The 26,586-nt window shown below is 41.2% G+C and overlaps 1 protein-coding gene across 2 annotated transcripts in view; it reads right to left on the reverse strand.

Annotated features, from left to right (window-relative positions):
• The window catches only part of kcnh4b (potassium voltage-gated channel, subfamily H (eag-related), member 4b), a 219,771-nt gene that overhangs the window by 36,234 nt on the left and 156,951 nt on the right, over positions 1-26,586 (reverse strand). For both annotated transcript variants that reach the window (XM_073071489.1, XM_073071488.1), the window contains 3 exons: positions 19,093-19,131; positions 13,700-14,061; positions 4,852-4,958 (listed from right to left, as the gene is read on the reverse strand). In XM_073071489.1, the coding sequence (XP_072927590.1) occupies positions 4,852-4,958; positions 13,700-14,061; positions 19,093-19,131 (508 nt within the window). The remainder of the gene's footprint in view (positions 1-4,851; positions 4,959-13,699; positions 14,062-19,092; positions 19,132-26,586) is intronic.

A 26,586-nucleotide genomic window follows, 5' to 3' on the forward strand; every position in this document is an offset into this window, starting at 1 on the left:
AAGGTCCAGTGTCTACATGAAGTCATGTTGGCCATAAAGGAAGTGAAATATGGCAGAGAACACCAAACTCAAATGGGTTAAGGACAGTGGAAGTGGACAAACCAAATGTCTTTGATCTTGCCATGTGTTTGGAGGAATAGAGGCTGCCATTTTGTGAAGCTGCTCTGTAGCTTCCATTTTGTGAGCTGATTTTGTGAACTGTTTTTGCTCAGAAATAGTTCTATCAAAGTGCTTTAAAGTTGACACAATAATGCTCCAGATAATCTGCTGAATTAGAGATTTTTTTTTCCAAATAAGAAGTCATTTGTAAGGTGCTCTTCGGTAAGATAATACATACCGGTTTATGAACAGGGATTCTATGTCTGCCCTGGGTAACTCACGCCAAGTAACTGGCTGATTCCGAATAAAGAAACATTAATTACAAATTGCTACTTCTGAGAAGGGCAATCAGATGATGCTGGCTTGGACGAGAGCCAATGGGAAGCTGACACATGTTAGCCAGCTAGGCCAGAGTCAGCAAGATTGAAACGCAATGTTTGAACTGATAAGGAAAGAGTACAAGAATGAGGGTCTTCGAATGCAAAGTGGTGAGAACTCCGGACTATCACAAGGAAGAACCCCTTGCCAGGAGCTGGGCAAAGAAGGATCAATTGTTTGGCCAATGTGAGATCCCCTGTTTCAGTGTTATAAATTGGAGAAGTAGTCTGAGAGAGCATTGGTACAGAGGGAACAATAGAATTCATGTTTAGGTTATTGGCCTGGGGTCAACATACTTTTTTAAAAAATTTTTATTTAATTGCATTTTTAAATGATTACAAGTGTGGAAAAAAAAGTATATATCTCTTCCCCCCTCCCCTTAACCCCTCCCCCCTAACTTCCCTATATAGAAAAAGAAAAATTAAGAAAGAAAAAAAAGAAAGAAAGAGTGCCTGGTGGTTGGAAGGTCTCCACATGCTCCATGGGGTTCTTAATAACTTTAGTATATATATTTATTTCTTTCCCCAAGTAGCCAATTATTTCATCTTCAGAGCACCTATATATTTAATCCTGTCTTTTGTAAATAAGGGCCCCAAATTTTCAAAAATGTTTCATATTTATCTCTTAAATTATAAGTAATTTTTTCTAATGGAATACAGCCATAGATTTCTTTTTTCCAACAATCTATACTTAAATATGTATCTGATTTCCAAGTAATTGCAATAGCCTTTTTATCTTAGGTTGATTTTGGTGCAGAGACAATAAAGTGCAAGCTTTGATTGATTAAGCATCGTGTAGCGAAATGCCAAAACTAGACCAGTCGATGACAGTCAACAGTCAGACTGGGAGTCAAAATTTAAGATGGCATGAAAGCAGAGCTACAAAAATGAAGAGCCTTAAAAAGCAATTAAACCAGAGATTGTCGTTAATGAGTTCATGTTATTCAGTAATGTACTAAAAATAGTATATCATTGTAACCAATGCAGTAGTCGATGAGAGCTATTAGTCCTGTGTTATACTTTCTGTGAACTGTTTGGTGATTTGAATATGCAGTATATGCAATATAATTGTTATGAGGACAATTATATTGCTGTAATGATTGCAGAACAGGTTATGAGTCCAGATGCACATGCCAATCTGGAGGAGTGATCATCTACAATCATCAGTACGTGGAGTGGATGCCCATGCTGAAGAGTTTTATAGATAACAAGGCTAAAAATCTGAGTGAATTTATAAATGATCTAATTTAGAATCATGCAATTCTCTATAAATACCTTGTTAATTGTATATTTTCAAACCTGTCAATAGTTATTTCTTTAATTTTATAGATGTAAATACGGTAGTTGATGTTTTATATGGGCTTCTTAAAAAGAAGTGGTATAGTGTTGTGAGTGCACCATGCCACATGCCTATTGTATCAGACACTGCTGTTAGCTGCATTCATTGCCTTCAGTAAAAATGTTCTGCTAGGTGGTCTGCCTCTGAGACTTGCCTTTGTAAGCAGAGATCCTAAAAAACCACAAACATTAACAACAGCAATGAAATGCGAATTATGTGTGCAGCTGCTATCAAAATGTACGAAACATGGAATCAATTTGCTGAAACAAGATCTCGCACTAGATAATCGTTATGTTATAGTTGGTTGAGGGAGAAATATTGAACATAACACACAAACAATGATTAATTCTGCTGCTTTTTTAGAATGATATCTATAATGACATGAGGGGCATCTGTGGCCTTGATGAAATATTTCTTCAAAGTAAAATATTAAAAATTATTTAATAAAGTGTGGTTGGAGGCTACATTATTCATTAGAATGGGAATTAGTTCTTGGTTGTATTTATATACGTAACAGGTTTCTAGCTTTAATTTCATTTAACCGACATTAAAATTCAATATTAACTCATAACCTGTTTCACAATCATTACAGCAATACAAATTATTATACTTCTCACCTCTCTGCCTTTTACCAAACTTAGAAAGCTCACCATATTTATTACTGACGAATTTACATCTAGTATGAATGTTTCGCTCTGAAAAATCTCTAAGTCATATTACCTTTACTGCTGTAAATGTTGGTTTATTTACTTTAGTGAGTATTCACTGTGTTGGTGGTAAATTGGATTAATCAGGTTGCATGTCTAAAGATAAGGGATGATTTTATTTCAAATCCATTTACAAGATGTGGATGCTGTCATTTACCATTGAACTCTATCCAAGAGGCAGTTAGCTTTCATTGTAATGGGAGAATGGCGGATGACGGACATTAGTAAATCAGTTAAGCTTTTGATGCCAATCCAGTAGTTTATAAGTTTTCATTTATTTACTTATTTGAATTTAAATTCTGTTTCTGCCATGATGGGACTTTGGATTGTGCAATGGTCTGAGCCTCTAGGTGTGATTGCGCAACTTATTCACAAAGCTATTGACTCTGACTATAACGGTATTTTTTGCCCATGACCACATGGGTTTCTTAACTACTTATTCCCCTGTAGTTCGACAACTTATTCTCTCTATAAGTCCATCAACTCTCCTTTGATTCCAAAGACACACACCTAAACTAAGAAGCAATTTACAATAGCAATTTGTGGTAGGCAACTGATATTAACATTATTTAAAAGGGACTTGGATAGGATAGGAAAGCTTTAGAGGGTTCTGGGCCAAATGCAGACAAATGGGACTAGTCGAGATGAGAATCTTGGTCAGCATAGACCAGTTGGGCTGAAGGAGCCTGTTTCTGTGCTGTATGACCCTATGACTCAATAATTAACCACTAGCATATCTTAGAGAGGTGGCAGGAAACTGAAAGCCCTGGTAGAAATGCAAGTGGTGGTGGGGAGGACACACAAATTCTACCTAGGCCATGCCAGTGTGCTGCCTACCCTTGCCTTGCCTACCCTTGAAAGGGAAACGAGCCACATCATTGAGGAAAAATGGGCAGGGGTTGTGGAAATATACTAACATATAAATTGGCCTTCATGGCTACCACAGGGACCAGAGCAATAAAAAGCTTTCACGATTTAATGCCAGATTTTCAAGCTACATGATGCAGGGACACCAAAGATACAATGGTCAGATGTAAGCAAACTACAATTCTACAAACGCTGGTAATAAAGGGCATTAGTGGGCACTAGGACCTCAAACTGAGGAATGTCAATCCTGTTATATTCATCAACATGTCACCATTTCCATAAGACCATAAGATATAAGAATGGAATTTGGCCATTCAGCCCTTTGAGCTGCTCTACCATTCAATCATGGCTGACTTATTATTCCTCTCAACCACAATCTCCTGTCTTCTCTCTGTAAGCTTTGATGCCCTTACTAATCAGGAACCTATCAACTTCTGCTTTAAAAAGAACCAATGACTTGATCTCCACAACAGTCAGTGGCAATGAATTCCACAGATTCACCAGCCTCTGGCTAAAGAATTTCCTCCTCATCTCCATTCTAAAAGGGACATTGTTGTATTCTGAGGCTATGCATTCTGGTCCTAGATTTTTCCACTATTGGGAACATGATCTCCATGTCCACTCTATCTAGGCCTGACATTATTTGGCAGGTTTTAAGGAGATACCCCCTCATTCTTCTAAACTCCAGCATGTACAGGCGCAGAGCCATCAAACGTGCCTCATACCTTAATACTTTACTTCTTGGGGTCATTCTCATAAACATCCTCTGGACCTTCTCCAAATGAGAAACCCAATATTGCTCACAAATACTCCAAGTTCTGCCTGACCAATGCTTTATAAAGCCTCAGTATTACATTTTTTTTTCACATTCCAGTTCTCTGGAAATGAAGGCAACATTACATTTGCCTTTCTTACCACAGACTCAATCTGCAAGTTAACCTTTAGGGAATCCTGCACTAGGACTCCCAAATCCCTTTGCACCTCTGATTTCTGAATTTGCTCCCCCTTTAGAAAATAGTCTATGCCTTTATTCCTTCTAGCAAAGTGCATGTCCATACGCTTCTCTATACTGTATCCCATCAACCTCTTTTTCCCTAATCTTCTAATCTGTCCAAGTCCTTCTGAGGACTCCTGCTTCCTCACCACTATCTGCCCCTCCATCTATCCTTGTATCATCCATAAACCTGGTCACAAAACAATCAATTCTGTCATCAAGATAATTAACATATAATGTGAAAAGTAATGGAATCACCACTATGGGACATCACTAGTCAATGGCAGCCAACCAGAAAAGGCCCCCTTTAATACCATTCTTTCCCTTATGCCAGTCAGTGAAACTTCTTTCCTGGATATTCTTATGACAAGCTGTTTACATTGCTAATTAGAATATTCATGGCTGTTTCTCAACTCTTTCCATTCTTTGAATCACCCTTTGCCCCTTTATGTATTTCAGGTATATTACCTTTCTTTGGAGATAATCTGGTCGATTTCTGGAAACTCTGATCAATGTTGAAATGAAATGTTTGTGTTTCGGAATTCTTCCCATCATCTTCAATCCCGTCAACAATCCTGTGACAATAATGTAAAGAATCAAGTGTAAGTTATTCATTACTCTGATGATTATCAACGCTATGTGTCATGCAAATACGCTTAGGGTCTTACTCATGACTGCACACTGCCAATTCACTGTGTAGAGAGCTGACTTGATGGAATGTTACTGGCTGACACCTTGAAAAGGCTTAAGAGACAGTTTCAGCTTCAATTCATTAATTCCTGCTCACTATCACATCAGCCTTGAGACAATCAACCTCTGCCTTCTTTAGTGCACTAATGTCTGCAACACAACATTGGCGCGAAGATGTCATTCCAAGAGAAAGAGGGAAAAAAAGGAAAGAATGTGAGAGAATAACTTAAATTTGTATAATGCCTTTCTCAATCTTGAAATGTTCCATAGCATTTTAAAATAATAATGCTGAGATAGCATAATAGAATGTAATAATAGAATACTTTTAAATTATAATTGTGTATTTGATAGCAGCAGTCAACTTGTGCGCAATAAATTCCTATAAATATCAATGAAATAATGATATTAGTTGTTTATATGAAGTTAGTTGATGATTTAAAAACTCGGTGGCTACTTTATCAGGTACAGCTGTACACCTACTCGTTAATGCAAATATCCAATCAGCCAATCATGTGGCAGCAACTCAATACATAAAAGCCTTCAGACATAGTTATTATTCAGATGAAGCAACAGAATGGGGAAGAAATGTGATCTAAATGACTTTGACCATGGAAGACTGATGGTGCCAGAAGGGATGGTTTGAGTATCTCAGAAGCTGTTGATTTCCTGGGATTTTCACAACAATCTCTATTGTTTGCAGAGAATGGTGTGAAAAACAAAAAAAATCCAGTGAGTGACAGTTCTGTGGGCGAAAATGCCTTATTAATGAGGGAGGTCAGAGGAGAATGGCCAGAATGGTTCAAGCTGATAGGAATAACTCAAATAACCATACGTTACAACAGTGTGTGGAAGAGCACCTCTGCATGCACAACATGTTGAACCTCAAAGTGGATGAGCTACTGCAGCAGAAGAACTCAAACATACACTCAGTAGCCCCTTTATTAGGTACAGGAGATACCTAATAAGTTGGGAACAGGTTGGTGTTGTGTGAATGAAGTTATCCCCACTGGTTCAAGAGCCTGATGGTTGAGGAGTAATAACTGTTTCTGAATCTGGTGACGTGGGTCCTGAGGCTCCTGTACCTCCTTCCTGATGGTAGCAGCGAGAAGAGGGCAGGGTCTGGATGGTGGGAGTTCCTGATGATGGATGCTGCTCTCCTGCAACAGCGTTCCATGTAGATGTGCTCAGTGGTGGGGAGGGCATTACTCGTGATGGACTGGTCTCACTGTGCCCTCCGAGCTGCGCGGAGTGCGCGACCGCGCAGTAACTGAAATGCTCCCGCGCACATAGCCTTTGTTGCTGCGCAGCTGGAATAAAGACAGATGAGAAAATGTTTATGAAACGTGAATGATTTTCTTTGTTGTACTGCATTTTATTATACCCTTCAATTAATAAATAAAATCAAAAGTGTGTGATTTTTCAATTTTCACTCTAAATGTTCAAAGTATGCACATTACAAAAAAAACACTTAAAAGTGCCGTGCAGTTTCAGACCAAGTAAAAATTTCCTGCTCGGAGCCATGGTTGGTCCGTGCAGCCATTAAAAAAATAGAGGGAATGTTGACTGGGCTGTATCCAGAACTTATTATAGAATTTTCTGTTCAAGGACATTGGTGTTTCCGTATGAGGCCGTGATGTAACCAGTCAATATACTCTCTGCCGCTCATCTGCAGAAGTTTGTCAAAGCTTTAGATGACATGCCAAATCTTTGTAAACTTCTAAGAAAGTAGAGGCGTTGATGTGCTTACATGCTTCTCTTACATTCTTCTTTGTGTTGCCCTTTTTCATTTTTACTCCCTCTACCCTCATTTATAACAAACACCTAGAGATGTACTCTTCCCACTTGACACCCTTCCCCCCCACACTTACATCACTCTCTATCATCAAGAACCACACCACTCCAGATTGATCACATGTATAACATTTCTAATGTTTAAACTAGTGTTTTTTTGGTGGGAATTTTTAACATTTTCGATAAAAAATCTCCCTGTCCTTAGACCACTCTATTCTTATAGAATGACACCTCCAGAATTTCGGGCTCCCAATCATCACTGAATTACATTGCCCCTTCATTGTCAATATAGAACAGTACGGCATAAGAACAGGCCATTTAGTTGTGTTGAACTAATTAAGCTAATGGCACCTAATTAAACCAATGCCCTCTGCCAACACATGGTCCATATCCCTCCATTCCTTGTCTAAGTGCCTACTAAATACCTCTATCATATCTGCCTCCACTACCACTAGGCACTAACCATTCTCTATCTAAAAAAAATCCCCACACAACCCCTTCAAATGACTTCAGTTGCCGAGGCCACGATCTTTCAAATCACCTCCCTAAACCTCACTACCTCTTTTAGTCTTCTTTAAGATACCCCTTCAACCTGCCTTCTCATCTATGCCTTCAGCTATCTGTCCCAGCATCACTTCATGTGGCTCTGGTGCGGTGAGGGAGGGCATCGAGACAGTTTTGCTATGTTAAAGGTGCTTAACAAATGCAAATTATTGTTGAGTCAGACCAAAGCTGCACTCTGAAGACACGTGATCCAATTCCAGAGGACTTGTCTGAACAGCAAACAATCCTTTTTAAATTTCACACCTTTCTGTCAGTAGTTGTACTTTTACAGACTTTTTAATATCTGCCCTTGTCTACAGTGTCACCTACAATTTCCTTGCAACTTAGCCACCAGATAATTAAATATAATTATTAGCTTGCTTATTTCACGTTTCCACCTTCCTCTGACATTGTCACACACGGACTCCTAACCCGCCTTCCATGCCAAGTTCAGTACATGCAAAACAAACATCAAAGGGCAGATTTCCCCAGAGCCTCCCTCTTCCCTTTTCTAAGATAAAGCACTGCAGCTTCTTTCCCTTTCGGGTTGCAGGAGGAGCCTTGTGGGAGCCTCTCGTTGGACTGCAGGATCTTTGTATTTTTAGACTTGACAACATTGGTAGGATTTATGATTAGTAAAAGTGACACAGATCACAATATTGATTAAATAAATCAAATTGTTCTTGTTTTTCCAGTAAAACTCATCAAAATAGGTACATTTGTGCATGACTGTCACATTGGGTGAGTGGCAGTTAGACTGTGTATTCTGAAAAAAAAACATGTTGAGTTCATAATCCTCTGTTGTGTTCCAGGTTTCTTACTGTGCGGGAAGTGATGCATTTAAGTGCAGAATGTCATTAAATTGGCGGGCAAAGTGACAAATTATTGAAGCCTTTGATCATAGCTCCCTGAGAGATCTAAATCTCTCATCTGGCCAACAGCATTTCTGCGCTGCTCCTGAGCTTCAGTTCAAACCACCTGGTGATAGATGGGTCATTAGGTGAAGCTCATTTCAGCAATTAGGTAGCACTTAGATAGGAAAATCATCAATTATTGAGTTCACCATGAAATAATGGGGTTTGTTTGAAGTGTCCAAAGTCAAAGTCAGGATCAAAAGTAAAATTTATTATCAACGTATGCAAATGTTACCATATACTACCTTGAGATTCATTTTCTTGTAGTCATTTACAAAAAATTAAAGAAATACAATAGAATTTATGAAAACCTATATATAAAAAGACTGATAAATAACCAATATGCAAAAGAAGACAAATTTGTGCAAATAATAAAAAATAGTATTGTGAACATGAGGTGTAGGGTTATTCAAAGTGAGTCTGTAGGTTGTGGAATCAGAGGTGAGTGAAGTTATCCACACTGGTTCAGGAGCCTGGTGATTGAAGGGTAATAACTGTTCCTGAGCCTGGTGGTGTGGGACCTAAGGCTCCTGTAACATCTTCCTGATGGCAGCATCAAGCAGAGAGCCTGGCCTGGATGGTGGGGTTCTTGATCATAAATGCTACTTTCTTGTGGCAGTGCAAAATGGCAAGAAATCATGAAGGATCTGATTGCTTTTACAGTGAAGAGGCAGAGGAGATCTCATTGAGAGTGTAGACTACCTCTCCCCAGTAGGAATGATGCTGCTATGCTCCAATAGTCCAGGGGAACGGTATGTTCTGTCCTGTCTACAGATCAGATATTGCTCGTAGGCTGCATATAGAACAATGCTATAGCCAGGCATGTTGGAGATAATTCCTCTGACAATCGAGAGGGTTGATCACTTTGATTGATTTTATGCACATAATTTTAACTGCCACAACAGCATTTTGTTCAGAGAACCTGCCCTGCCAGGGGAGGATGCTGTAGTTTATTTCCTATGCTTTTTAAATAAGTTATTTGCTGAATAAGTTGATTGTGACTGATGTATGACTGACTGCTTGCTGTGGGTCTCATGTCCTTTCCCATCTCCAGATGATTTCATGCTTATAGTAAGTGCTGTTTACAATAAATACGTAATTACATTGCTCTGGGATGTCAGGTTCATGGCACATGTTTTGCTACATAGCAGATTAGGAATGCAGACTTTCAGAAAGTACAGAGGTCAAATGATGTTAGGAAATGTCCTGAAAGGTATCGAAGATAAAGCGAAAGCATCACGAATTGACAGAAGTTACACTCAGATATTTCGATAGCTGGGCTTCCTCATTGATTCCATCACAATCTCCAGTCACTGCCTGAACTAACCATCTTAGTGTCGTACTTTTCCCTGACTAAGCTTCCAGACATCTTATTTATTTCTAACATAAGTTGTGTAAGATTGACCATCTCTACCTGTCTGGGGAATGGAGATCATTCTCGTCTCCAAGTCCTACTCCAGTTACACGAGTGCAAAGCATCTCAGCTGAGCCACCAGTGGAGGCTGTGAATTGAAGTCTCACTCCAGAGGCAATTTAAGAGCAACAGTCCTTCTTAGCAAGCGCTAACTCGAGTCGTTAACTTGGGCTGATTCAACTGAACATAAAAGATCCCATGAGTCTATTAAAAAAAAAACTCGAGAACTTATCCATGGTTTCATGCCCAACTCTTCTCGCTCGCTTAATATCACCAGAACAGATTTTCTGTAATTATCATCATTTGATCGTAGGGGCCTTGCTATCCAGAAATCGGTTGCTGTGTTTCACACATTACCACAATGATTACAACAGGAAAAACACCACTTGAGCTGTAAGGTAATTATAAGTGTCACGAGGTTGTGTAAAGACTTATAAAAGTGGAAGTTTCCAAAAAGTCTGATAAGTAAACAGCTTTCAAGATTCCTCCCACATTCCAAAGAGGTACAGAATAGTAGATTAATTGGCCTGACTATGAAACAGGTCTAGCATAGCATCACACACAAAACGCTGGAGGAACTCAGTAAAAGTACAGGCGGCATTTTGGGCCGAGACCCTTCGACAGAGAAAAAAAGATGAGGAGTAGGTTTAAAAGCTGGGGGGAGGTGGGGGGGGGGGGAGAAACACAAGCAGGTGGGTGAAACCAGGAGAGGGAGGAGTGAAGGAAGAGCTGGAAAGTTAATTGGTGAAAGAGATAAAGGCTGGAGAAGAGGGAATCTAATAGAAGAGGACCAAAGGCAATGGAAGAAAGAAAAGGGGGGAGGAGGATAGTGAAGGTAAGGTGGGGGGGGCATTACTAGAAGTTTGAGAAATCGATGTTCATGCCATCAGGTTGGAGGCTACCCAGACGGAATGTAAGGTGTTGTTCCTCCAACCTGAATGTGGCCTCATCACGACAATAGAGGAGGCCATGGATTGACATATCGGAATGGGAAAATGAAGTATAACATACACTTCATGCCTAATTTTACCCTTTCAGAGCACAACATTGAGCATTCTACAAGCAATCTTTCATGAAGTTAGTCAGAGAAGTGTATATCACCTAGAAGAAGTATTGAGTCATCATCCATGCTACAGGAAATCAAGGTCCAGTTGCAGTTGATAAGATTGATTCAAAGTAAGAATGTTGCAGTCCCTGCCATTGTATCTCTTTTCAGAGAATCAATAGATCTACTGGAAAAATCTGTGCAAAATAATTTTCTATTTTTTTCACTAGACAATTAGCTCTATTAATCACACTGGCTGTTGCTCTATCTGGAAAGATATAAGCATCAGCCTGACCAATGGGAATGTGAAATTCCTCTTTTAAAAACAAATATCTAGAATTTAATTTTCTGTCAGTCAATGATGCCAATGGAACTTAACTTTGGAGGCAAATGATGACACATTGTCACTAACATAATAAGTTTAGCAGTCCTGACGGGGGATAAGTTTTAGGTATTGGAATTATTCTTTCTCCACTGGTGACTCATAAGTGAAGTCACCTCAGAAGCTATTTTCTTGAGGCTGTGCATTGTTATAATTCCAATAGTGGCTGTGAATTATACATTTAATCATTTCACCTTCCTATATTTTTATAGAAATAAATTTCACATCCTAATTGATTTTATTTCCTCCTATTTGTCTGCTCAGTGTGCAAAGCCCATTGGCCAAAGTCTGCCAAAAACCAAGATATGCAAATTCCATCATTTGACAACATTGTGAATTTTGGAAGACCACAGTATACAAGTTTGATTACTCAATTTGTATGAGTGAATTTTGTGTCCTACAAATGGCTATCGAATAGTCCACAGAAGCTATACAGTCATAATTGTTGACATCAACCTAAATACAGCAGAATGGTGCATTGTAGCACCTTCAAGATGGTGCCAGTCTATTACATCACCCGTTCCACATGAAGCAGTGACATTAAGGGAAGTCCAGAGGATTAAGGGATACAAATGGGTTCCCATCAACACACACAAAATGCTGGAGGAACTCAGCAGGCCAGGCAGCATCGATGGAAAAGAGTAAACAGCCAATGTTTCGGGCCGAAACACTTAATCAGGACTGGAGAAAAAAAAGATCTTTTTTTGCTAGCTTTTTGCTGGGTTCCCATCAGTCAGGACTTCAACAATGACCCTGCACCATCACGTAATGTTGCACAATATCTTTTTAATTTGTATGCTTAACCTTCCATGATGCAACATGAACCCTGACAAAGACTGGAAAGCTGAATAGCATTCACAAGTAAATGAACAAATGAAATCTATTTCTGATGTCTCCCGATGAAGGGTTTCAGCCCGAAACGTCGTCACTACCTCCTCCCATAGATGCTGTCTGGCCTGCTGAGTTCTGCCAGCATTTTGTGTTTTTATTTATTTCCAGCATCTGCAGATTCACTCGTGTTCCATTTATGATGTCATGGTCATGATGGTTTTGTGGCCATGTTTGCGGATGATACGAAGATAGGTGGAGGGGCAGGTAATGTTGGGGAAGCAGGGAGTCTGCAGAAGGACTTTGACAGATTGGGAGAATGGGCAAAAAGGTGGCAGATGGAACACAGTGTAGGGTAGTGTATGGTCATGCACTTTAGTAGAAGGAATAAAGGTGTAGACCCTTTTCTAAATGGGAAAAAAATCCAAAAATCAGAGGTGAAAAAGGACTTGGGATTCCCTAAAGGTTAACTTGCAGGTGAGTCGCTGATAAGGAAGGCAAATGCTATGTTAGCATTTATTTCAAAAGAACTAGAATAGAAAAGTAAGGATGTAATGCTAAGGCTTTATAAGATCTTCATCAGACTGCACTTGGAGTATTGTAAGCAGTTTTGGGCCATTTATCTAAGAAAAGATGTGCTGACATTGGAGAGGGTCCAGAGGAGGTTCATGAGAATGATCCTGGGAATGAAAGGTTAATATATGAGGAACATCTGATGTCTCTAGGCCTGTACTCCCTTGAGTTTAGAAGAACGAGGGGGGAGATCATTGAAACATATCGAATATTGAATGGCCGAGGTAGAATGGATGTGGAGAGGATGTTTCCTTTTGCGGGTGAGTCTATTACTAGAGGGCACAGCCCCAGAACAGAAGGGCGTTCTTTTAGTAGAGAGATGAGGAGGAATTTCTTTAGCCAGAGGGTAAAAAATCTGTGGAATTCATTGCCACAAATGGCTGTGGAGGCCGTCATTAGGTATATTTAAAGGAGAGGTTGATAGTTTCTTGATTAGTAAGGACATCAAAGTTTATGGGGAGAAGGCAGAAGAATGGGGTTGAGAGGGATAATAAATCAGCTGTTATAGAATAGCAGAGCAAACTTGATGGGCCGAATGGCCCAATTCTGCCCCTGTGCCTTATGATCTTATGTTCGACAAAATGTCCTCTTTCTGTGTTGTGACATTATATGTGATAAATTTAATGCAGAAGATCCCTGACTTTGTTCCTGGGCCTCCCTGATCGAAATCCATACAAACTATGGAATCTGTGATCATTCAACGGACAAACAGAAAATTATGATTTCTACAGTCTGCCTTTAAGAGCACCCACAACAGAGCATGAAACATTTAACAGCTCAATACACCAACATTTTAACAATATACTGTATGATCTCATCACTGTTGACTCAGTTGTTTGACTCAACTGTCTATATGTAAAATTCTTCTGGATTTTTTACGGAACATCAGCTGTACAAAGAAGGATTATCCAGAAAGTAGGAAAGCTGGTAAACAGATAAATTTATTACCAGACAAAATGCTGAAGGAATGTACAGTATCACTAACTATTTTGCCTTCATGTAGATAAGGCTGTTGGGAATACACTAGTGATGTGTAGTGCTCATTCTTTGTGTAATTCTTATTCCTTAGATTTACAGCATAATTGAGTGTCAACAGGCTGAGCTCTTGTGGATAACGTATCTGTAGATATCATTACCTAGGGCTTAGGTCAGGGGGCCCACAGCAGTTCAGCGATGGTAGAAGGAGCTTTGCTGGCTTTCGCACATTGCAATTTCCACCACTGCACGTGCTATCTTCTTTTTTATGTAGGGGACTTTCCCCCCTCCTGCACTTCCCTGGAGATCGACTTCCGAGTCGTATCGCTGAGTAATGCTTCAATTCCTCTCCCAGCAAACTGCCCAGGGATCCTCGGCGAATCGGACTGTTCAATCCTGGCAGTGTGAGTTTCCTGCGACTTTTAGTTGCTGGTGAGAGATGTGAATATTCATTTGGTTCGTCCTCAGTTTCTAAAATGGAGGGAAGTTTCTTACTGGAATTGTCACTGCTGTCCAATTTATTCTGAAAAGTAAAGCAATAGTTTTGTTAGTTTTAGTGAGACCTGTGGAGAGAAAGCAAGCCTTAATTTTTTGTAAAATTTCCCCATCGATCTCCTATCGATGAGTTTCCATTAGTTTGTCGGCTATAGTGATCTATAAACAGTGCCCTTCCCCAAATGCACTATATGCCAGTTCTAGCGACCTGGGTTCAATTCAGACCTCTGGTACTGTATATGCGGAGTTTCTTATTCTCTGTGATGACATGGGTTTCAAAAAAAATTCAAAGTACATTTATTATCAAAATACATATATGTTACTGTATCTACTACCGAGATTTATTTTCTTGCAGACATTCACAGTAGAACAAAGAACTACAAAAACTGACAACCAATGTTCAAAACAAGACAAACTGTGCAAATATGAAAAAAACAAAACAAATCATAATAAATAAATAATATTGAGAACATGAGTTTGTATAGTCCTTGAATGTTAGTTCATAGGTTGTGGAATCAGTTCAGTTTTGAGGTGAGTGAAGTTATCCACACTGGTTCAGGAGCCTGAGAAGTTGAGGGGTAATAACTGGTCCTGAATCTGGTGTGTGGGCCCTGAGGCTCCTGTACCTCCTTCCCAAGGGCAGCAGTGGGAAGAGATCATGGCCCGGATGGTGGGGGACCTTGGGTCTTTTGGGTGCTCAGGTTTCCTACCGCATCCCAAAGGCATGTTGGTAGATGATCTGACTACTGCAAATTATCTCTAATGTGATGGGAGAACTGGGGAGTTTTGAGCATCTGTCAAGAGCATATAGGCAAGCAAGTGGGGGAATTGATGGGATTTATTTAAGAGCCTGAAATCTCTTGATGTGTTGAATGGGTTCTTTCTAAGTTGCAAGAAAAAAATAACATGAAATCTTCCTTTCTATTGCAATGCAGGAACAAGTCTATATCCCCAGCCCTGCATGAGATCTGTTCTGTTAGGTAAAGCTATGAAAGCACATCTAATCATCTACTTTCTTCCCTCCTTTTTTGCACTGATGGTGAGGCGAAGTCCCTTGGTTCTTATTGTATGCTGGACTCCAGAAAGCATCTGTTCTACACTGCCTCAGATTGAAAACAAGTTACTGGGATGTAATCTGTCTGCTTTCCTTGGCTTCCACACATTTGCCTCCATGTTAGCTTTTCTTTTGCTTTCTAACACTCCTGTGAGGTCCATTGGGGAGTCTTTGCTACATTAAGATGTTTTATATGAATTAATTTGTTGTTTAATTGGAATGAAACCCAAGTGAAGACAGCCCAGTTCAAACTAGTCTTTCCTCCATAGACTCTCTCTACCATTCCTGTTGCCTTGGGAGTGCAGTTAACATAATTCAGGTCCTCTCCCACCCAGTCATTCTCTCTTCTCTTTCCTTCCATCTGGTATAAAATAGAAAAGCTTTAAAACATGCACCACCAGGAACAAGAATCGCTTTTATCCCACAGCTATAAAACTCCTGAACTGTTAACCTCTCAATCTACATTGTAATGGTCCTTAATCTTTATTTCTCAACCTGACTGCACTTTATCTGTAACAATAATAATATTTTCTGCATGCTTTTTAAAAACTTTAATTATAGATACAGCATGGTAATAGCCCTTCTGGCCCAAAGAGCCTATACCTCCTAATTACACCCATGTGACCAATTAAACTACTAACCCATACGTCTTTGGACTGTGGAAGGAAACCAGAGCACCTAGAGGAAACCCACACAGTCACGGGGCTCCTTACAGGCAGTGCCGGGAATTGAACCCGTGTCGCTGGTACTGTAATAGCATAGTACTAACCACCACGTTTCCATGCCACCCACTGTTGTTACATTTCCCTTTAAACTATCTCTACTGGTCCTGACTCACCTCCGACCCCTGGTCAGATCAGCCCTCGATCCCCTGCAGTTTGCCTACCTGGAGCACATTGGAGTCGATGATGCACTCATCTACCTGCTGAGCAGAGCCTACCCCCATTTGGATAAGCAGGGCAGCACCGTGAGGTTTGTGCTTTTAGATTTCCCAAATGCCTTCAATACAACACAGGCCTCATTGCTGGGGGAAAAGCTCTGTTCAACACAGGTTGTCACTTCCATTGTATCCTGGATAATGGTCTATCTGACTGGCAGACCACAGTTTGTGCAGCTTCAGAGCTGTGTGTCAGACATGGCGATAAGCAGCACTGGGACCCTACAGGGGACTGTATTGGCTCCCTTCCTGTTTACCCTGTATACCTCAGACTTTAGATACAACACTGAGTCATGTCATCCGCAGAAATTCTCTGATGACTTAGCAATAGTTGGGTGTATAAAGGGAAGACGGGAGGATGAATACAGGGCCCTGGTGGAGGACTTTGTCAAATGGTGCAAGCTGAATCATCAACAGCTCAACATCAGTAAGACAAAGGAGATGGTGATGGACTTTAGGAAGACTAAGCCTGCACTGCTCCCTGTTACTATTGATGGAGAGGACATGGATGTGGTTAGGACCTTTCAGAACAGAGGAGCACTTTCAGTAATAGACCTGCTTTAAAGAGCGGTAATTAAAGTCATTCTTACCCTTGGCCATTAGGCTTTATGATGAGTCAACCTATAGCCAGGGAAGTGATGACCCCCTTCAGTTATACTGTTATTATCTTCTGTTTAAACTCTGTTTAGTTCTGTTTACCACACCCTGCTATTGTGGATCCCCTGTGCAATACTAATATCACTTCTTATCTGGATGGTCCACTCTGTTCCACTCTCAATTCCACTCTGAGATTGAATTAACCTGGTCCAATTTACTGACCATATACAGGAAGTACATTAAAATAGACATTCATTGCCTGTGCAGTGTGGGCTAGAACAGAACAAAGAGAACTCACTGCTGGTTTCTACCATTTTTTAAGCCTTTCCTTTCAAGTTTCACCCATTTCTATGAAATGCTGTGTGTTTATCCAAAATATGAAACTCCTAAGAGGTCTGTGCTGGAAAATAAGAATTGCAATGTTGTTTCAAATGCATTTAAAAGACAGTCTGAAAGCCACAGAGGCTTCATGGGATGCAACAATGCAGGACACATCACTCATTGTTACATGCACAGAGAAGTCTGTGGTCATAATAATTTCATCACTCTGACAAGTAGAAGAATGTAACAGCCACAACTCAGGAGGCGTGAAGTTGGTGGTTTCACATACAGCAAAGGTCTAGGTTTCCTGGATGACTGGGGCTAACAAAAATAACACAATGGCTTGAAATTAGTTCATGTAGGTTTTGTAAATGTCTAGCTCTCAGTGTATAAAATTATTTCCAAAGTGGACAGGGATTTGAGCTCAAATTACGGCATTTCTAAAACTGAACCAGTTTTTTTGCATTGATGACTTGTGTCATTTCCTTTGTAATTCTCCTGCACAGCACCGACCAGGAAATCAGGTCATGTTGTTCTGATGTGTGTGTGATGCTGGACATTCTCTGAGCAACCGTTTTTCAATAGCACTACATCGAACCTAGATCAGCACTGCATATTACAGGCCCTTCAGCCCACAATATTGGGCCGACCTTTTAACCTACTCTAAGATCAAGCTAATCTTTCCCTCCCACATGGCCCTCCATTTTTCTCTCATCCACGTGTCAGTCTATGAATCTTTTAAATGTCCCTAGTGTATCTGACCACCACTCCAGGCAGTGTGTTCCATGGACCCAACAGTCTCTATGTAAAAACACTACTTTCCTCTTATCACCTAAAATTATGCCCTCTTGTTTTAGCCATTTCCACCTTGGGAAAAAGTCTCTGCCCCTTATCATCTTGTACACCTCCATCAAGTCACCTCTCATCCTCCTTCACTCCAAAGAGTGGCACAGTAGCATAGTGGGTAGCACAATGCTTTACAATCCAGGCATCAGAGGTTCAATTCTTGCTGCTGCCTGTAAGGAATTTGGATGTTCTCCCCGTAACCACGTGGGTTCCCTCTGGGTGCTCCGGTTTCCTCCCACAGTCCAAAGATGTACCGGTTGGTAGGTTGAATGCCATTGTAAATTGTCCTGTAATTAGGTGAGGATTAAATCATGGGAGTTGCAGGGCGGCGTGGTCGGAAGGGCCTACTCTGTACTCGGTACTGTATCTCAATAAAAATTTTAAAGAAGAGAAAAGCCCTAGCTCACTCAACCTTTCCTCATACGAAATGTTCTCTAATACGAGGAAATCTGCAGATGCTGGAAATTCCAGCAACACACACAAAACGCTGGTGAAACACAGCAGGCCAGGCAGCATCTATAGGAAAAAGCACTTCGACGTTTCGGGCCGAGACCCTTCGTCAGGACTAGAAATGTTCTCTAATCCAGGCAGCATCCCAGTAATTCTCAGCATCCTGGTAAATCTCCTCCGCACCCTCTCTAAAGCTTCCACATCTTTTCCGTAATGAGGCGACCAGAAATGAACACAATATTCAAAGTGTGGTCTAGCCTTTCCTGCCTTTTAACAAGCACTACAACCTGCTCCCATTCTTTAGTCCAGCCCAGTTGCCCAGAGTAAGAGAAAAAGGTGAGGGCTTTGAGTTGCAAGACCAGGCCAACATTAGATTCTGTTCCTGACCCTCCGAGGGATCCGTCCTAAACCGATTGGTTTAGTTTGACTAGTTTAGTTTGGCATTATATGGAGTGAAATTCCTCTGTGCTGTCAAATCAGGGATATAAAGAGTTAAGGGGACCCCTGGAGTTTAAGTGTTAAAGCTATTTGGAGTTTACAAGAAATCTTTTTTATGTTAATGAAGCTAATTAATACTAATAGATCAGTGGAGGTTTGTGCACACAGGGAGTCATAAATACTGAGAATACACTCTGAGATAAAATTGTAATTGATGTCATTTAGCACTAATGAGATCTTGCCTGGTTAGATCCAATTCCAGAACTGTCAGTCTCAGAACAACAGCTCTGATATGAATGAAATTTCACAGAATTGTACCCTTATTATCAATGATTTTCATTCTCCCATTTTGGTTTATTGCTAGTTACCATCACAAGTTATAATACACTACGTTCTGAATAAATTAGCCAACGTACCTGAGGGAGTCTTGGAGACTTGGAGCATTTTGAGATTCCCTGTGAATACAATAGATGGAGTTTATACCATGCAATTAGCTGGAGCAGGCCACACTGAGTTACATCTGAATTTATATGCAGTACAATCTGTTGAATGTAATCCTATTCACAGTACAACCAGTTAGTGCTGCTAGGAATCTGCAGGCAGCTGAGTGTGGCTTTCAAGATGGTGTTGTCTATAGCCATAATCATTGACTTTAAAAGACTGGATAGCAACTCTAAGAGGCTGGTGCCATCCAATCAATTTGCCTGCAGGACATGGATTCACATTTTTTCAATTAATTTATGAAGCGTAGGATTTGCTGGCCAAGCCAACAATTATTGTCCATGCCAGTTGACCTAGAGAAGGTGATGGTGAGCCCCTTCTTGAACTGCTGTTGTCCATGCTGTTAAGGTTTTCTCTCAGCAACGTTCATGGCTGAGGTCCAAGATACTGACTGAGCAATGATAAAGGAACATATATTTTCAAGACAAGATGGTGTGTAACTTGGAGGGATGTTTGCATTTGGTGATGGGTATGTTAATTATCTTTCCTGATGGTGGAGGTCATTAGGTAGGAGATGCCTCAAAGAAGATCTACACACTGCAGGTAGATTGTGGGAGTGACTGTGTAGAACGTATGAATACAAGGAACTGGAGGAAGACTAGGCCCTTCTGACTCTCAGACTTGTTCTGCCATTCAATAAGATCGGGGCTGATCTTCTGCCCTGCACCCATATCCAATTATGCTAATACCCAGAAATGCATTAATCTATATTTTTAAATGTTGTAGGTGAATTTGGTGCCAGTCATGTGGTTGCCTTTATTCTGAACAGTTGTTGAGGCTCTGGGGTGTTAATGGAGCTGCACACATCCAGACAAGGGAAATACAGTCTGTTATTTCAGAATAAGACTCGGGTTTATTATCACTGATATATGTTGTGGAATTTGTTATTTTGCGGCAGCAGTACAGAGCAATACAAAAAAATTACTGTAAGTTACAATCAGGAACGTATAAAAATAAATCAGTGCAAAAAGAGAGCAAGAGTGAGGTGGTTTTCATGGTTCATGAACCGTTCAGATAGCTGATGGTAGAGGAGAAGAAGCTGTTCCTAAACCGTTGAGTGTGTGTCTTCAGGTTCCTGTACCTTCTCTCTGATTTCTTATATTTGCTCACAACATAGACAGAGGCCAGAGACCATTCACCTCTCAGACTAGTCGGATCAATGCCATTCCCGTAACAATTTTGTTCTCACAATATACAATTGACTTGGGCCTGGTAACTGCAGGACAATCTTAAGGGGAGTCACCACCTCCAATTTGGTCACCTGACACGTGTGACTGATCCAGTTATGCATCTGGTCCAGTTAGCACATAAAAGAAAAAGGATGGCAGAAAGATTTTGTTTCGATGTCGAAGAAATTAGTGAATTGCTCCTGGTTAGTCTAAATCCACCACCTGAGTGTGATTCAAAGGGCAAACTCATTATCAATACGATTTCATAAAACATGGATATTGAAATGGCAGAGGGGCAACAGAATTCACCAGACAACATTATTCATCTTCCGAGACAACCTGGATAAAATTATGTGTCAACATTTCACGATCCACAGTGTCCTGGTAGGAAGGGTGTCTCCAACCTTCGTGCTTCCCTAGATCCATCTGCCTCTCATTATTTTCTCTCTCTGTCTGCCATCATGTCTCATTGTCTCCCAATTCCTCTTCCTGATCTAACGTAACCTTCCTGCCACCTTACACCCCTCCTCAGTCCACTAATCACTTCAAACTCCTATCTCACCAGTCCCTTTCTCCTCTCTATACTGGCCATCCTGCTTCTTTACTTGAAGCCCTGATGTGGGGTTTTAATCTGAAACATCGAGAATTCTTCCCCCGGCCCCACCACCCCCACCACTACAGATACTGCTCGACCTGCTGAGTTCCTTCAGCATATATGATTTGTTGCTCCAGATTCCAGCATTTGCAGTCTCTCATGTTTGCTGACTCCCAACATGTCAGGCCACTTCCTTTACTGGGGAAATGGGAGCATATTGAATTGTGGGAAGCATATAACTAAACATCAGTGATCAGACCAGTTACCTAACACCACTCCATTCACACACTACTCCAAATTTTCATTACTTGCTATTGTAACGCTTATCATTGCTACAGTGTGAAAGTGATCTGAAATTTAATTTCAATTAACAACTGTGTTAAAATAGGGCATGCATTAATTTATCACATTGAGAGGAAATTTAAACATCTCAAATACTTCTTACAGGCTGTTGAGAGATAAAAAATTAGCTTCATTTGTCACATATATATCAAAACATACAGTGAAATGTATTTGCATTCACGACCAACACAGTTCGAGGATGTGCTGGGGGCTAGCCCACAAATGTTGCCGTGCTTCCAGCACCAGCAAAGCCTGTCCATAACATACTAACCCGTTTGTGCTTGGAATGTGGGAGGAGATTGGAGCATCCAGAGGAAAACCACTTGGTCATAGGGAGAGCGTACAAATTCCTTACCGACAGTGACGGGAATTGAACCTCAATCTTACAACTGGCACTGTAAAGCGTTATACTGACTGCTATGCTATGTGCTGTCCTGAGAAGGAATTCATAAATGCTTCCAGAGCAACACACACAAAGTGCTGGAGGAACTCAGCAGGTCAGGCAGTATCTATGGAAATGAATAAGCAGTCGACGTTTTGGGCCACAACCCTTCATCAGGACTGGAAAGGAAGGGGGAAGAAGCCAGAATAAGAAGATGGAGGAGCAGAAGGAGTACAAGCTGACAAGGCGATAGGTGAGACCTGATGAGGGGGATGCTGGCCCTACGCCTACCTCTTCTCCTCACCTGCCTATCACTTCCCCCTGGTGCCCCTCCTTCTTCCCTTTCTCTCATGGTCCATTCTCCCCTCTCCTATCAGATTCCTTCTTCTCCAGCCCTTTACCTTTTCTACTTATCACCACCCAGCTTCTTACTTCATTCCCCACCCCCCCACCCACCTGGTTTCACCTATCACTTTCCAGCTTGTACTCCTTCTCCCCCCCCCCCCCATTCTTGCATCTTCCCCCTTCCTTTCCAGTCCTGATGAAGGGTTCCAGGCTAAAATGTCGACTGCTTATTAATTTCCATAGACACTCCAGCAATCTGTGTGTTACTCTGGATTCCCAGCATCTGCAAAATCTCTTGTGTTCCTAAATGTTTACGAATGCTTTCACTTCACTGTGTTTTATACTGAGGACAGCTGCTTCTCTGTCGCCACAATTTTTAACAGGCAAGTCGTGAAAGGAGGTACTTTACCCCATCCTGTGTCTGATTAATGTAATCTCCTCAAGTGCAACAGGCTGCTAGCTCTTATCTACAAGCCCAGAGGAATTATGATTGTTGGTGAGTACATTTAATCCCATCAGAAGAAATAATGTGTGTTACTGATACTGGGCAGAGAATAATCACTGCATCTAATGTTCCAACATTTTCCAGCCTTCAGTGGAACATCCTGAACAATTCAGAGGAATATATCTGTTGAGTGTAGTGTATTAGCATGCATCAGACTTGTCACATGTTACCTTTTGTAAAGATTTATGGGACAGAAGTTTCGGGCTGAGACCCTTCATCAGGATTGGATGAAGGCCCTTGACACAAAATGTCTACTGTTCATTTCCCTCCATAGATGCTGCCTGATCTGCTGAGTTCCTCCAGTGTGTGTGTGTGTGTGTGTGTGTGTGTGTGTGTGTGTGTGTGTGTGTGTGTGTGTGTGTGTGTGTGTGTGTGTGTGTGTGTGTGTGTGTGTGTGTGTGTGTGTGTGTGTGTGTGTGTGTGTTGCTCTAAGAGGGCACTGATCCATACTAGTAAAAGGGATGGGTTTTCAAAAAAACAATCTAAAACTCTTCTGGCTACTGTTTAATTTGCATTTATTTAACTCCTTGAATTTAACCGTCCCAACTGCCATTGTGGAATTTGAACTCATGTATTTGGATTAGCACTTCAGACCTCTGACTGCTAAACCATTATGCTGGGGTACCCTGTTAGTAATCCAGGCATTGAGCCAATATTGGAATTGAAAAGCATAACAATGACTTCAGACCATGAAAGCAAGATACCACAAATAAAATTTCTGAGTTTGGTTAATGGAGTGTTTGTGTCTTCTCTAATAAAGCAATGACTTTAAATCTATTTGTGTTATCAGAGTATATTCTCAAATTCTGGATTAAGTTCGGCAATTGCTTTTACATTCTAATAAGCACAGCTCATCCACACTAACCAAGCTGCCTAGCCGAGAGACTCCCATCTACCATAGGTCCATGTCCCTCCAAAGTGCTGCAGGTTTAAAGGGTTCATATCCAACCGTCCCATCTCTGTACCTGTCCAAATGATTTTTTAATGTTGTAATTGTACCCACTTCTACTGTTTCCTCTGGTAGCTTGTTCCATATGCCCACTACCATTTGTATGGGATAGTTACCTTTAAGGTCTCTTTTAACTCTTTCCCTCCCACTTTAAACCTATGCCCTTTAGCTTTCGACTCACCTTTCCATAGAGAAGTCTTTGGGCATTCACTTTATCTATGCCCCACATGATTTTATAATTTGCCACAAGGCACCCCTTAGTGCCCTGCACTCCAGGGAAAAAAAAAGTCCCAGCCTATCCAGCGTCTCCTTTTAACTCAAACCATATCCAGCCTTTCCTTATAATCTCTATTATATCATAGAAACAGGCTATTAGGTCCATCAACTGACTTCTGGTTCTTTGCAAAGTGATGCAGGCAGCTTATTTCCCCAAACTTCCATTGCTTTATTAATTTATCAATTTCCACAAACAAAACCACAAACAAATGTGCATCCCCAACACTTCTATACATGCATACCAGATCTTAAATGGCTACAGCTTCCCACCATTGACCTGATATAAAGATTTTGATATAAAGCTTTGTCTAATCTACCCTCAACATTCCCTGCTCCAAGGAGCAAAACTCCAGAAACTGTTGCCTACCTTCAAAATTGAATCCTTTCTCCCTGGAATCATTCTAGTAGCTTTGCTCTGGACCCTCTTTAGGACTTTCATACCCTTCCTAAAGTGCAAAGACTAGAAATAGATGCAATATTCAGGCTGTAACCTCACTATGTTTTATAAAGGTACCCTGCTTTTCTGCTCTTTGCCTCTACTCTGATTGGCCTTCTACCCTGTACTCACATGTCACTCGTTAGCAGTCCTGGTCATGATAACAAAGTATATTTGTTAAACTAAATTTGAAGGGGGCGGGGATCCAGAATGTGAGGGAGGATAGCGAGAGGAAGAATAAAGGACAGGTGGGGACTACACGGTTCCGGAATATTAAGTGTGTAGTAGAGGAAGGTGGGGCGGAACAAGTGATAAGGAGGACTCGTGTACAGAGGGATGGTCTGACGGAACATGAAGTTAAATGTGTTGAAAGAACAAGTAAATGTAGGAAGGACAACAAAATTCTAGGGGCGTATAGCCTGATGGGAGTTCGGGGAGCTGAGTTAAGCACAATAGGCAGCGATTCAAACAGAGAGAGGAGAAATGGGTTAAAAATTCTATATCTGAATGCACAAAGTGTCAGGAATAAGGCGGATGAGCTTGAAGCTCAGGTGTTGTTGTTGGGATAACGGAAACATGGCTGCAGGGAGATCAGACCTGGGAAATGAATGTACAAGGGTATACGTGCTATCGTAGGGACAGAGATGTGGGCAGAGGGGGTGGGGTGGCCCTGTTGGTGAGGAATGAGATTCAGTCCTTTGCAAGGGGGGACATAGGGTCAGGAGAAGTAGAGTCTGTGTGGATAGAACTGAGGAACAGTAAGGGCAAAAGGACCCAAATGGGTGTTGTCTACAGGCCACCAAACAGTAGCTTGGATATTGGGTGCAAGTTGAATAGGGAGTTAACATTGGCATGTGGCAAAGGTAATGTCGCAGTAGTTATGGGGGATTTCAACATGCAGGTGAACTGGGAGAATCAGGTTGGTGCTGGACCACAGGATAGGGAGTTTGTACAGTGCCTACGGGATGCATTCTTGGAACAACTTGTACGAGAGCTGACCAGGGACAAGACTATTCTGGATTTAGTGTTATGTAATGAACAGGATTTGATAAGCAATCTTGCAGTAAAGGAGCCATTAGGAGGTAGTGATCACAATATGATAAGCTTTTATCTGCAATTTGAGAAGGATAAGGGCAGCTCGGAGGTGTCAGTGTTGCAGATGAACAGGGGAAACTATGGAGCCATGAGGGAGGAGCTGGCCAAAGTTGACTGGACGGATAGCCTAGCAGAAAAGACAGTGGAACAGCAATGGCAGGTATTCTTGGGAATAATGCACAAGGTGCAAAATCAGTTCATCCCCCAGAGAAGGAAGGATTCAAAGGGGGGAAAGGGGCCTCAGTGGTTGACAAAGGAAGTCAGAGACTGCATAGCATTAAAAAAAAGGAAATAAGACAGAGCTAAGGTGAGTGGGAGGACAGATGATTGGGAAGTCTTTAAGGAATGACAGAACTTAACTAAAAAGACAATACGGGGAGAAAAAATGAGGTACGAACGCAAGCTAGCCAGGAATATAAAGGAAGATAGCAAAAGCTTTTTTAGGTATGTGAAGAGAAAGAAGATAGTTAAGAACAATGTTGGGCCCTTGAAGAATGAATTGGGTGAAATTGTTATGGGAAACAGAGAAATGGCAGAAGAATTTAATGAGTACTTTAGATCTGTTTTCACGAAGGAAGACACAAGCAATCTCCCAGATGTATGGATGGGCCAAGGACATAGGGTAACAGAGGAAATGAAACAGATTGACATTCGGAAGGAAACGGTGATGAGAAGACTGATGGGACTGAAGGCTGACAAATCCCCAGGTCTAGATGGTCTGCACCCTAGGGTACTAAAGGAGGTGGCCCTGGAAATTGCGGATGCATTGGTAATCATTTTCCAATGTTCCTTAGATTCAGGATCAGTTCCTGAGGATTGGAGAATGGCTAATGTTATCCCACTTTTTAAGAAAGGAGGGAGGGAGAAAACAGAGAACTATCGACCTGTCAGCCTGACATCGGTGGTGGGAAAGATGCTAGAGTCCATTATTAAGGATGAAATAGTGGCATATCTAGATAGCAGTGATAGGATTGGGCCAAGCCAGCATGGATTTACCAAGGGTAAATCATGCTTGACTAATCTGTTGGAGTTTTTTGAGGATGTAACCAGGAAGTTAGACGGGGGAGATCCAGTGGATGTAGTGTACCTCGATTTTCAGAAGGCATTTGATAAGGTCCCACATAAGAGATTGGTGGGTAAAATCAAAGCTCAGGGCATCGGGGGGAAGGCATTGACATGGATAGAAAACTGGTTGGCAGATAGAAAGCAAAGGGTAGCGGTGAATGGGTGTTTCTCGGAATGGCAGATGGTGACTAGTGGGGTGCCACAGGGCTCGGTATTGGGACCACAGCTGTTTACCATTTACGTTAATGAT

This window comes from Hemitrygon akajei, chromosome 18 (assembly GCF_048418815.1).
Source record: "Hemitrygon akajei chromosome 18, sHemAka1.3, whole genome shotgun sequence".
NCBI lineage: Eukaryota > Metazoa > Chordata > Chondrichthyes > Myliobatiformes > Dasyatidae > Hemitrygon > Hemitrygon akajei.